Genomic DNA, 14,411 nt, shown 5'->3' on the forward strand with positions numbered 1-14,411 from the left:
CTCCCAGTTAATCGCAGTGTGCTGGGGTCGAAGTCAACACCAGCTGATAACACGTAAACACGGCGCCAGTATCGGTCCACTTCTCACTTCATGGCACAAGTACTCGCTAACACTTTCAAAATGGCACCTAGAAGGGTCTTCGTTGTCGGTGTGGGCATGACCAAGGTACAGATTGTGAGATATGATATTACTTTTATGCTTATTTACAGGTAGTTGGGCAGGTCGATGCGGAAGTTTGAACTTACAACCCAGCACCTTCATCATGACTTTCATTTTTGGTTTTTTAATGTCCATTACAAAGACGCCAATAAAACAGTTTTCAAGTTGAATAATAATTTCAATACCGAACTATATGCATTTTGTTCCTAGCCCTAATGTGTATTGAGGTCATGCCAGGTAAGCAATGCACTAAGGTGGCCAGATTTATTGGAGATATATATATATATATATATATATATATATATATATATATATATATATATATATATATACACACGCACACTGACTTGTGCAAGTCTTGGCAACTGCTGCTCCAGTGCATCTCACCCTCAGGCTGCTAATCAAACACTAACGGCTGTATGCTTAAAGCTAATGTAGGGCCTTTCCTAAGGACCCTATATCAAAACGGTATGCTAAAAGTTTAAGTAGGGAAAGACTTCCCTCAATATGTAGGGGTTGTTCCAACACTTTTTTAAGGGGAGGAATGCTTGGCTTTCGCAAAGCCTATATTTAATTATTCGTAACAAAGTAACTTTGTACCTCCAGAAGGCATAGAATAATGTAAATAGTTTATGTAAAAAATATTTTAACTTGCTAAAAGTGCAATGCAAGCATATACAGGAACTGAACCGTTGGTTATTAAAATACGCGGGCTGTACCTTACCGAGTAATAGGTCAAACTCAGGCCCGTCTCTGCCCTGGCGGTGACATGCAGTCATTTTTATTTTTTTAAGAGTACCGTAGTTAACAGTAGGCGAGCTCCTAAAATTGACATGTGTAAACCACTTTTATACGTTACCCATGTGATTTAACTGCATATAGAATGTTCAGTCCATTGTAATTAATATACGTCATGTAACGAGAAAGGTACTGTTCTTCACTCATAGGCCAAACTATGAAGCGTCGTGCCAGAATTGGATCATCATTGCGTTTTAATCTCAGGCACTGCAAACTGTTTTTCATTTTCATATAATACCATTTTTAGTTATTTATCAGCAGCATTCTATTCATAATTCTTGGTAATCGTTTACCCCTTCTTTACCGACCCTTCCCCCCCAATGTAAACACTACCTTTACCTCCCATACCGACCTGATAGCTCCCTCTCCCGTAGTGGGAGGGGTAGTGTATATTTTTTGCCACGTTGAAACTATTCACTCTTTGTGATTTATTTGTATACTGATGATCACATAAACCCAGCATGATGTTGATAGTAAAAAAAATTATAAAATAAATCATTACGTTATATAAGTTTACATATCTTATGCTGAAGTACTGTTACCCAGGTAACTACTGTACAAACTGACTTGAAAAAAATGTCCTGCACAGATGGATGGCTTATTTGTTTACCTTGTAAGCTGAGCATGAAGTATGTGGACACACGTGATGGTGATGGCGACCTTGACCCACTTGTTGCCGAGAGTGCAGCGTCACTAAGCTTGCTACTACTTTCCTCCTCCTCCTCACTCACATCAACCTTGCTATCATTTTCAGGATCACAGTCATCTACTGACACATCAGACACTGCTGCATCATCATCTGATGCATCTAAATAAGTATCCTCATGAGGAATAAACTCGTCACTATCTGAATCCACCAGAGACGCCATGAAAGAAAAATATCCTGTACACCCTCTCTCGTGGTCAAGTGCGTGGTAACTGACTCTCTCAGGCAGGCCAAGGGGTGTAAATTTTGCTGTATGTCAGCAGAAAATATAGTATGATATCTGTAGTAGAAATTATAAATAAAATAATGATTGGTCTAAAAGAGGTTACATCACAGATGAGTGTGCAAGTCATTCGTGCCACCGCAACTCAGTCATGATGTATCTTATGATGTCAGAATTCGTCAGAACTTCGTCACAGTCTTTGTTGTCAAAACACAGAGCTTTTGCTAACACGAGGTCCTCAGAAACAGCCTTACCGGGCTACCCTGAGGTCCATCAGCTGCCATTCATTAAAGGGTGTACCAGCATACCGTGGTAGCGGTTCCAGTGTCTCACGGGTGTTTACTGGCGATGTACGGGGGTACATCAAAACACATTTTCGGTAAAGAAGGGGTTAAGGAGACACAGGAGCACCTTATTTTGCATTTTTTCCTTGCTTTAACCCTTCATGGAATTCTTCAAGTACTCTCGAATTGTGTTTTCAAGTTACAGTGTTTTTCGTTTCTTTTAAATGTGGTAAAAAGTGGTTTGTTCATTGACAGCCACTATCTTGCGATGCACGAAGACAGATAGACGCCATCTTAGAGAGCCATATACAATCGAAATTACCCTTGCAGGCCTACTTAAACAAACCTAACCTAAACTTTCGTAACAACCCAACCTTATTTCTCCTAACGTTACCTAACCTATTGTAACCTAACCAATTTTATGCTAACCTAACCAAACTTATCCTAACCTTTGCGCAAAGCCTGACTATCGCCATCTTAGAATGCTATTTTTCAGCAAAATTGCCCTTTATCAGTGCTCATTTACCCAAACCTAACAAATTTTGTAATTCAACCCAGCCTTATTTATCCTAACTTGTTTTAAGCTAAAGTAACCAGTTTTAAGGTAACCTAACCAACTTTATCCTAACCTGACCTGACCTATCTCCAGCGCTAACTATCATATTTACAACATAAGTATTGATTGAAAAGTTTATTACTATAATAGTATATAAAGTATATGTACAAATAAGTGCTGATATATAAAAAAATGACGGGAAATTATTTTGTTTTGGCGCTGATTGATATCGTCTGGACAAAGAATAGTCATGGCGACTCCCACAGAAGCACTTCCAATGTACCAACTGGTCAAGAAGGGCTACCAACCGCCCCCTTTCCCTTAATGTTCTCTTAGCACACCGTGTAAAAGTTGAGGGCTTGCTTGTGCTTTCCTTAGTGTGTAAAGTAGGGACCAATGTAGGGCCTCTCCATATGTGTTTAAGCATACGGCCATAACATCTCAAACGAACTCTGAATATTGTATGATGAATGGGGCACCAACCAAAGTAACCAGTTAGTGAGTGGTACAGATTTTATATTAATAATCAGGTATTTCATTTGGTCTGGATTATGCATAATTTTGGTGTCATCATAATTTCATAAAAGGTCATGTTATATCTAATGTATTTTTCTCAAATTAAGACATTTAAGATAATTTGCTCAAAAAGCGAGACATTGTAGTCACAATGAAAAAAATGGTACAGACGTCAGAAAGCAGGACTGTCCCACTTAAAAGCCAGACTCTGGTCACCTTAGGCCACACTGACCTCTGTATGAGACACAGAAAGGGCTCAATTGGACTTTCTGTCGAGTACAGCCCCTAACCTCAACATCAAGCACCAAGAAACCATTTTTTGGGGTGGGTGGGTTGGGCTTCTATGGAATTCATTATTTTTTTCTTCAATGGTCAGTTCTCTCAGTGGCAAGACTTTTGAGTACCAGCACTTACCACTGCAAGTCAGTAATAATGTCAGTACAGAAATTTTTTTTGTTTCCTGAAATTTTAGTTCAGTAAATCACATCACTTGATTTTGAAACAAAAATGTTTTTCTCTGGTCAATTTTAATGTGATCTGAATGAGTTTGTGTTGGAGTTTGAATTCACGTGGGAAGTTTTCCCTTCACCGCCTGTGCCTAGGGCTTGGCGGACAGTCTGACTCAGGCCACCCTAGAGAGAAAACATGACCTTGCCTGTACCCGTTAGATTGAATCGCAAGCTGAACTTGCTGTTTCCATCTCCCTCCTGGTTCTCCCCACAGTGGATTTATATGGGTGACCCAGGGGCAGTGCCACCAGTGCTTGGGCAGGCGAACCCAGAGTCAAAAGACTGGTTCCGCCACATGGCGCCAGGAGACCATGTACGCGGCAACATGTACAATGTACCACCACCTCAACTACAACCTCCGGGAATGAGGACAATCTACCAGCCGGTGTACCCACCCTGCACCCGGACGCACAGGCCCAATGGCGAGTGTCAGCACCACCTGCGGCTCCCTGTAAGGCTACCATGGGAATGTCACCATCCCAGTTCGAGGCGTGGGCCTGCGGCATGTGGTGCTACAGCAGTGGTTGCAGGTGGGTCCCATCCTTGGCCGCAGGTTACGTGAGACTGCTATGTGATCCTGAAGTGCAGCATAGACGCACAGGTGGCCATGCGTAGATTCCAGGCCATGTGCATGGAGGAGGCCATCAGCATGGTAAGGAGTGTGGTGGTGGGCCCCAGGTGCACTGTGGGAACATAGTCAGACTTTTTCACATACACACAGGAGCCCAATGACAGTGTGTGTTCATATGTGATAAAATGTAGAGCCAAGACAATAGAGTGTGATTTTAAGTGCCCCCATTGTTCCATAAATCTCAAGAATTTCATGCTATCGAAAAAACTTGTGATGGGGCTGCGCAACCTCAGTATGAAAACAGAAGTGCTGTGATGACTTCCAGTGTTGTGATCTGTGGAAGAAATCACAAACACATGTGAAGTGTTCAAATCAGCGGAGAAAATGGTGCAGCCATAATGGTGTGGCAGGTGCTTCAGTGAATGACGAGGAGGAAACAGAAGCGGCCGATGCTACTCGAGTGCGGCATGTGGGTGCAGGGCCACCCCAGCCCCATGCCCCTCCCCTGCCGGCAAAGGGCTGCCGGAGATGCGGCAGCAGGGAGCCCCGGGGCCCTGCCGTCAAGGCCACCTGCCGCTGATGTGGGAGGGTCAGCCACTTCCAGCAAGTGTGTAGGTCTGTGAGGCAGCCCAGCCCTGCTGAGACCACTGGCACCGTCGTGGTAGCCAGTGCCGAGGCATCAGCATGCCTCAGGATGGAAGCAAAATGTGACAACCCACCTGCAGCATGTAAGGTGACGGTAGTAGCCAACGACAGGCGCACAGGTATGCATGGCAGGACGCCACTTCATGCAGGGCCTTGGACTGACCCTGCGAAGTCTACAGAGACCAACTGTGAACATAAATCACCTCACAGGCAGGAGCATACACATTGTGGGATGCAAGGAATGCAGCTTCAGCGTGGATGGAAGGTCTACTATTGTGAACCTGTACTCTGCTGATGGGGTGCAGCAGCTGTATCTGTCACTGCAGACATGCAAAGCACTGGGCGTGGAGCCGCATGACTTCCCTAATATGCCTGCGATTGTAGGGGCTGCTGCACAGACGGAAGAGCCCCCAATCCCAACCCAACCCGATACTCCCTCATACGCCCTAATGGAAGAAAATGTGAACCTGTTGAAAAAGTTGTTGCTGGAGCACTTCGCATGCTCGACATTCGCAGTGAACCGTGCCCCCTGCCGGAGATGAGGCCAGCCCACCACATTCACCTGTGCCCCTGTTCAAAGCCCTACGTGGTACACACACCAGTGTCCATCCGCCACCACTTCTGCAATGAAGTTTGCCAGCAGTTGGAAGAGGACAGAAGGAAGGGTATCATTGAGCCCATACCGGCTGGAGAAACCATAGAATGGTGTTCCCGTACGTTAGTGGTCCTGAAGAAGGACAGGCAACCGTGCAGAATAGAGGACTATCAGTGACTCAACCAGGCAAGCCAGTGGGAGACCCACCATACCTGCCCCCCATTCGGCACAGTCACCAGCTTGCTGAAGCACACGTTCAAAACGGTACCAGACGCTTATTCGGGGTACCAACAGATCTCCATGGACGAGGAGAGCAAGAAGCTAACCACCTTCATCACCCTGTGGGGCTGCTTCTGCTACCAGCGCACACCTAAGGGCCACTGTGCAGGGCATGACACCTTTACCAAGTGCTTCAATGACGCAACAGCAGAGATCCCCAGGAAACTGAAATGTGTCGATGACACACTCCTGCACAACCGTAGTGTTGCTGATGCTTTCTGGCATACATACCAGTTCTTGCAAATGTGTGTGGAAAATGTGATCATTCTCCGCCCAGACAAATTCCGCTTCTGCAGCAGAAGCGTGACCTTCGCAGGTTATCAGCTGGGCTGGGAGGAGCATCAGCCTAGCCAGGACTTGCTAAGCAGTGTAACCAATTTCCAGATGCTGCCATGCCCATCCCTCACAGATATCTGATTGTGGGATGGGCTGGTGAACCAGGTGGCACCATTCCTTGCCGCTGCACCGTTCATGGAGCCCTTCAGAGAATTGTTGAAAAAAACATCAGGGAAAGTGGTGTAACTACTGGGATGGCCAACTCCAGTCCATCTTCAAGTCAACAGAAGAGGCTGTAGGCAAGCTTGCGGAGGAGGGCTTCCAGTATTACGATGCCACATGGCCCACAGCAGTGTTCACCAACTTCAGCAGGCTTGGTATCAGTTTTGTGATCATGCAGCAGTTCTGCCAGTGTGCATCTTAAGAGGTCTCCCTGTGCTGCAAGGGCGGCTGGAAACAGGCCCTGTGCAGCAGCCGCCATCTAACAGCGGCCAAGAACAACTACTCAGCGTTGGAGGGGAAGGCCCTTGCCATCGCATGGTGCCAGATAAAGGCGTGCCTGTTCCTACTGGGATGTCCAGACCTCACCTTCATCACAGACCACTGTGCACTCACCATGATCTTCAAGGACAGAGCTGAAAGACATCAGGAACCCCCGCATACTCATCCTCAAGGAAAAGACAGTGATGTACTCATTTTGCATTAAGTACCTGAAGGGGGAGGTGAACTGCACGGCAGACTGACTCTCAAGATACCAACTGCTGTTGGACAGACTGGACTTGACAGACCTGGCAGAAGATGAGGCTACATGTCCCACGGTCACGGCAGTGATCGCCCGCACCCCAGAAGATGCCATCATGGAGCTCTGTCAAGTGGAGAGGGAAGCGTACCAGGACGACGACTGCAGGCTCCTCCATGAGCGTCGGGGATTGTGCTGACCAGAAGGACGAGGAGCCGACAGCACTCCATCCATACTACAGGATGAGGAGGCACCTGTCATGCCAGGAGGACACTGTCATGTACACCAGCAACGAGGGGCACCTGTGACTTGTAATTCCCACAGCTATCCGCCACACGGTCCTAGCCAACTTCCACTCAGGTCACCAGGTCAGGGACTCCATGCTCAGGCACGTCAGATAGTGCGTGTACTGGCCCAGCATAGATGCTGAGGAACAGAAGAGAAGGCACCGTCAAGTATGCGAAATCAACATCCCATCACAGCCCACAGAAAACTTGCTGCCCACACCCCCACCTTAGTACCTGTTTCAGCAAGTGGTGGCTGACATGTTCCAACTGGAGGGGGAAGAGTACATTGCTTACGCAGACAGGTTAGCTGGCTGGCTGGAGGTGGAGCATCTGCCTAGGGGCACTGCCAGCTCACGGCTCTTAACAGCCTTTCATAAGTGGTTCAAAAGGTTCGGTATCCTGGAGGTCCTGTCTTGTGACAAGGGTACGAACCTCGTTAGTGAGGAAATGAGGGCATTCCTGTCCGTGTGGCGTGTGCAGCCGAGGGTATCGTTGGCCCATTACCCACAGTCCAACGGCCGAGCAGAGGCTGCAGTCAAGTCCACCAAGAGGCTGCTGAGGAACAACACCGGCCTGGGAGGCTCCCTGGACTCGGATGCAGTCACCAGAACTACATTGCATTACCTCAATTCCCCACTATACAACACCAACACATCTCCAGCCCAGCTGCTGATGGGACATCAGCTGAGAGACTCTCTACCCGCTACTAAAGAACACTACAGAATCAGCAGGCGATGGGCCAGGATGCTGAGAAGCAGGGAACGGGCCATGGCCCACACTGGGGATGAAGTGACCGTAAGAGTCAACCAGACAACACACAACCTCGCCCCTCTCAACCCAGGCCAGTGGGTGTGACAACAGAACCAGGAGGCAGGGTGGTGGGACCAGGTAGGGGTATTTGTTGACTCACCATCCTCAAGGCAATACCTGGTGCAGCTGGATTGCAGTGGACAAGCCTCCCTCAGGGATTGCTGCCACCTCCGCCCCTACGAGGAGACATGGGAACAGACACCCACCACACTCGTTGAGGGTGGTCCCCGGCGGGAGGCTGACCACAGGGGGAGGTCTCTCAGCCTTTCTCTCCCCTGGAGAGGCCGCAGCGTGCTAGGTGTGCTCCAAGACACCTAGAAAACTATGTAGCCTACCATGACATTGCAGTGTTTTGCACCCCTAGTTAAGAAACGAGTCGCATGCTAGCACCGCGAGCCTCTTCCCACCTTATCTTCGTAAACATTCTTCCAGCCAAGCTTGCCCAGTCAAGGTCAGTCTTGAGGCGTGCTTTTTTTTTTTTATATTTCAGGTGTATAACTCTCTTGTATTAACCCTTATTCCAGCTTAAAATGACCAGAAGGTCAGTTTTGGTGGTTTGGGGGGAGGTTGCTTGGAGGCCTTGCTCCCTAACCCTATTTTTTCCGTAAGTTCTTCACTTCGTTCAACGAGAATTTGGCTAACGAGCAAAATCCTTGCATCCAATTAGCTCGTAAGTTCAGGACCTGCCTGTATCACCAATACAAGTGAATTCCAACAAAAATTGAAAGGAGAAAACACTCAGGTCACATTAATACAACCAGAAAATCATTTCTAACTTAAGCTAACCTAACCTAACCCAACTTAATCTAACCTTACCTCAAATGTCATCATCAGAGTCCCTCAACGAGGACCCTCACAACACCGCGAAGAAGCTGTTGGGGATATTGAATCCTCTGATGATGACATTTAAAGTAGGGTAAGGTTAGCTTAGGTTGGGTTAGGTTAGGTTAGGGGTGCACATATAAGGCTTTTTTCCCTATGTACACGTCTTCTGTCTGACAGAAAGACACTGTGAAGAGAAATTTAGGAGTGCACTGTGGTACAAATTATTTATTGGATGGAAATCCCTATTCTTCAAATTGACCTCAGCATGTGGCAGTTCTTTTTCTCATTACTAATGCTGCCTACAGCCTTGCAAGTCTTATGACACATGGAAGGAATAAAATTTAATGAAAACTTCCTTCTTTCCTGATTCATATTCCAGAAGTTATCAAATATCAGTGTCCTATAACTACCATACCTGTCACAGTATACAAAGAAAACAGATTGTGCTACTGGATATACACTTTGGTGATAATGATGCCATATTATGTGGTATTAATTGTATTTTTCTTTCTCTCTCTCTCTCTCTCTCTCTCTTTCCGCAAACTGTTTCCAGTTTGAGAAGCCTGGTAGACGAGAAGATTTTGACTATCCTGAGATGGTGAAGGAGTCAGTGGGGAAGGCTCTCAAGGATGCTCGCCTTACGTATGATAAGATTGAGCATGCTGCTGCAGGATATGTTTATGGTAAGTAGGCATTTTGTTTAGCAATAATAATCCCTGCTGAACATAAAAGTGAAGGAGATGAATGGCAAACTTCATTGCCCAGCTGGCTCAGTCAATTCATGAACATTCGTAGCTGTAGGGCATGGTTAAATGATCAGATAGCAGTGCAGGTCTCTCTATAATGCACAAGACATGTACTGTATCATTGCATCAGTCACTGTAATAACAGCTTTTAAAAGAAGCTACTGTGATGAATAGTGATGATCTTTGGATATATTTTTGACACAGTAACCCTGGATGAAACAGTATTAAACATCTGGCAATACATGAACAGTCTTTGCTCACTGGCAGCCCTCACCTGCACCATGCATAATTATTGAACAATCATCTTCCCTAATAGCCAAGAAACCATTTACAACGCTGGGTAGTAACCATATAACCAAACCATACGTGCTCCCTACGTGCCAACAAGTGGGTTGGTGGAGGTTTAGTGCCCCTCCCCGTAAAACAAATAACTCAAAGTCAAATGGCCACCCTTTATGGGATTATGGCGTCTGGCAATAGATAGATTGATAGATAGATAGATAGATCTATTGCCAAACGCCTCAATCCCGTTTGGGGTGGCCACAAACAAATCGCCTCCACGTCGCCTTGTCCCCCGCCATTTCACTGCCCTGCTCCCAACTCACACCCCCCTCTCTCATATACCTCTCCAACCCATCCCTCCATCTCATCCTCAGCCTCCCCCTCCCTCTTCCCCCCTCCACCTCACTCACATACACTCTCTTCGTCAGTCTCTCAGCCTCCATCCTCTCCACATGGCCAAACCACCTCAGTGTGTTCCTCATAACGCATCCTATCACATCCACATCCACACCACAATGCTCCTTTATATCCTCATTCATCAGCCTGTCTTTCCATGTGACTCCACAGGCTCCTCTTAAATAACTCATTTCCACTGCTCTCACTCTTGACTTGTGTCCTTCCAGCAACGTCCAAGCTTCACTTTCATACGTTAGAGTTGGTATCACAATAGTGTCATGTAGTAACTTTTTCACTTCCATGCTCACTTCCTTGTTTCTTATCACTGCTTTCAAAGAACCAGCAACCTTTCTTTCCTGCTGTACCCTTTCAAGCACTTCACCCTCCAAACCTCCATCCTTACTCATCACACTACCCAAGTACTTAAACATGCTCACATTTTCCAGTTCCTCACCATCCAACCTTGCTGTACATTCACTGACTTCACCTCTCTCAAAGACCATCACTTTACTCTTCCCTACATTCACCTTTAGATTCGGTTTCTTACACACACTCCCAAACTCATCCACCAAACCTTGCAGCTCCCCTTCGTCTTCACTCAACAACAGAGTATCATCTGGAAACAACAGTGCAGGGAGTTTCCAAACACTATCCTCTCTCACCAGGGCCACTCCAACATCCACTACCCTACCTTGTACCTCTTTTATTACCCCATCCATGTACAGATTGAACAACCATGGAGACATGACACATCCCTGTTTCAACCCAACCTTCAAAGAGAAAAATTCACTCAGTTCACCATCCACATGCACTGCAGCCTTAGCACCATCATACATACTCTTCACAGCATTCAACAACTTCTCATCTACTCCATATATTCTTAATACTTTCCACAATCCTTGTCTATCCACCCTGTCATATGCTTTCCCCAAATCCATGAAAGCTGCATACAACTTCTTTCCCTTCTCTAGAAACTTTTCTGCTTAAGATCTAAAAATGAATATCTGATCTACACAACCTCTTCCCTTCCTTAATCCTCCCTGTTCTTCTCCAACTAATTCCTCTGTTCTTTCTCTAACTCTATCAGTAAGTATCCTGCCATACACTTTTCCTATTATACTAAGAAGACAAATGCCCCTATGATTACCACACAGTTCTTTTTCCCCTTTTCCTTTGTACAAGGGAATAATTATACCTGACTTCCAATCCCCTGGGACTCTACCTTCCTCCCAGGCCAATCTGCACATCTTCCACATCCGTTCTACCACTATCTCTCCCCCATGCTTCAGCATTTCACCACACACTCCATCAATTCCTGAGGCTTTCCCCAATTTAACTTTCTTCATTGCTTCCACAACTTCTATCCTACTGATTTCTTCCTGTCTTCTCACCTCCCTCCTTCTCCCAGCCATTCTCCAGCCACTTATACTCACATTACTTCCATCCTGTATGTTCAACAGTCCCTTAAAGTGCTCTCTCCATCTGCTCACTTTTTCTCTCTTCTCCACTAGTAATCTACCATTTTTATCTTTCATTCCCCTGCTAACCTCACTTCCACCCTGTCTTACTCTCTTCCCTAATTTTTTTTTTCCCCAACTTTTTCCACCCTGCTCTTTGTTAAACTGTTACATTCCACTCTTCCTTTGTGTATGAACATAAGTTTTCTCTCCATCTTATTCTCATTATGTTCCTTCCTCTCACTCCATTGCTGAGTGGCCACTCTGTTTTCTGCTCTTTTGAAGTGTGTTCTACCCATCACATTAACATTTTGCAAATATAAGATTCCTTAACTGTGTTATTCCACGTACAGCCAGATTTTATTCACCTCAATACTGACTTCCCATTCTCTTGTCGTTAATAATACTGTAGTATCCTGTAACTCTGTGAGCACATGAATAGCCTTAACTAGTTTATACTGGCTACCGCTGGAGGATTTCCTCCATTTACAGAAACTCTTTCCATCCTGAAAGAGTTAGCTGATATGACCATATCCACTTTCATGTGATCTTATGCTCAGGTACTGCTAAACTGATCCTCCCTTGCAGGTGACTCAACATGTGGTCAGCGTGCCCTGTATGATATAGGCATGACTGGCATCCCTGTATACAATGTGAACAACAACTGCTCAACTGGCTCCACTGCACTGTACATGGCCCGCAACTTGGTGGCATGGGGGCAGGCTGAGTGTGCCTTGGCTGTAGGCTTTGAAAAGATGGAGCGTGGATCCCTCAGTGCTAAGGTATTGAAATTCCGAAAAAGTTTCCTGAATTAGGAAACTACCACGGAACTTTTATTACCCAAACACTGTAGAATCATGTCTGAAACCTTCTGAACCACCCTACAAAAGTTTTGAAAGCTGATAGAGTTTATATGTGGTAGGTGGGAGCACTCAACATCCACTCACTCGATGTAGTGCCACTTTGGATGTCTGCCCTTTCCTTTCTTCCATCCTTCCTATTCCGTCCTTTCCTTCTGCCCACGGGTGACTTTACACTCCCTCTTCCTTCTTTCTTCCCTTCATTCTTTCCTCTTCTTTCTGCCTATGAGTGACTTTACCCTGAGTGACAAGCCAAATGGTTTCCAATACACCAGGAAACCATTTACTATGCTGGGTGGTAACCATATAACCAAATCAAGGCATCTGGAGGTTTAGTGAGTAATGAAGGCACTCCAGTTGAATTGAGCCGGTGCAGTTTTATATCCGAGAGGTGGTTGGGGTTTATTGCTCACTTAATGCCACTCAGGGATGAGTGAGGCTGGTCACGCTCATCTTAAATGTCAGGACCAACTTGCCTAGCCCCAGGCTCCTACGCTTCTTATGGGGCAACATAGGATTGGATGGTGGATGGATGGATGGACAGAATTTTTAACTACCTGTACTGTAGCTATTTATTGTGTTGTGTCATTTATAAAGGCTCCAATGTGCTTTCATGTGTCGTCCTTAGTCACCTGACGACATCTGTCTATGCTGCTTGTCTCTGACAATCTTCTTATTCAGTCCCTTATCCCAGAGATCATACTCTGTGACATTGTCCCAGGTCATTTTTGGACAGCCTTTCACAACCATACCCCTGACATTCAGTCTTCTCACTTTTTCTTCTCACTTTCTGCACCCAGTTGTCATCCTCCATCCCTAGCACATGCCCAAACCATCTCAGTCTACATCTCATCACAACACCAATACTCTCCAGTCCCATACTTCCTCTCAACTCTTCAATCATATAACTACCTGTACCTAGCCACTCCAGGCCTTGCATTCAAGGATGCACTACACAGCTATCTAATCATTGTCCTTTCTGTACATTTGAGCCCATGAATGCAAGCATACTCCGATATCCAGCACATCGATAACTGAACCCTCACCACACCGAACAAAAGAAATTGGGGAACATTTTCATAATCAAAACACTGCTTGCTGGCTAGTCCGAACACTTCGCCTCTCCATGGTTAGAAACGAGTGCATCCAAACGCAGATGTGGTGGTGTACGCAGCTCTCCCGGTCCTCCCTCCATCTCATCTCTTCTCCCCCCCATCCCTCCTCCATCCCAGCAATGGGGCTTCTACCCAGGCAAAAAGAAAAACAATTCCATGGCCAATTTGGCCCCGGAAATTTGTTATATTGGTATAAATTGTATACCATCATCTTCGCTGGTGTTTATACTACAGTAATCCCTCAATTCACTCAAACTTTTTTCACGCGATTTCGGTTATCCAGGAATTTTTCGTACAATAAAACATAAAATTATAGTATTCAAATAAATAATTTTAATATACGAGAGAAATAAATAAAATATAAAAGTGCCTACCTGCTGCCCATGTGCATACATATGTATGTGTGTGGGAGGAGGTCTGTCATGCACCACACAGTCAGTGTGAATCCGACGGTCGAACTGTGCGTGACTCGCGAATTGTTATTTGTGGCATGTTTTTCTGCCTTCCAGTGATTGCTTGCCTTGTTTGCCAACATGGGGCCTAAGCATAGTGCTAGTGATGCATGTGGTAACACACCAAAATGGACTCGTAACGTGATGTCGCTGACAGAGAAAGTTAAAGTGTTGGACAAACTTAGGGAAGGAATGTCGGTGACATTTGTCGTCAGGACGATTCCCCGTCATTTATTTACATACCAGTTTATTTTGCAAGTACAGTACACTAGTTTTTTACTTATGTGAGTTATAGAATCGCCCGGAAAATTAGTTATTAAAGTAT

At 45.6% G+C, this 14,411-nt stretch overlaps 1 protein-coding gene across 1 annotated transcript in view; it reads left to right on the top strand.

The window, feature by feature from the left end:
- The first annotated feature begins 40 nt into the window (after window positions 1–40).
- Window positions 41–14,411, top strand: part of LOC145406352 (sterol carrier protein 2-like) — a 167,392-nt gene continuing 153,021 nt past the window's right edge. The window contains exons 1-3 of the mRNA XM_080277512.1: window positions 41–165; window positions 9,332–9,461; window positions 12,248–12,441. Coding sequence (XP_080133638.1) covers window positions 91–165; window positions 9,332–9,461; window positions 12,248–12,441 — 399 coding nt within the window. The 5' untranslated portion in view covers window positions 41–90. The remainder of the gene's footprint in view (window positions 166–9,331; window positions 9,462–12,247; window positions 12,442–14,411) is intronic.

The sequence above is a fragment of the Coenobita brevimanus genome, chromosome 70 (genome assembly GCF_032717465.1).
Source record: "Coenobita brevimanus isolate Jiangsu-jjx chromosome 70, ASM3271746v2, whole genome shotgun sequence".
NCBI classification, from domain to species: domain Eukaryota; kingdom Metazoa; phylum Arthropoda; class Malacostraca; order Decapoda; family Coenobitidae; genus Coenobita; species Coenobita brevimanus.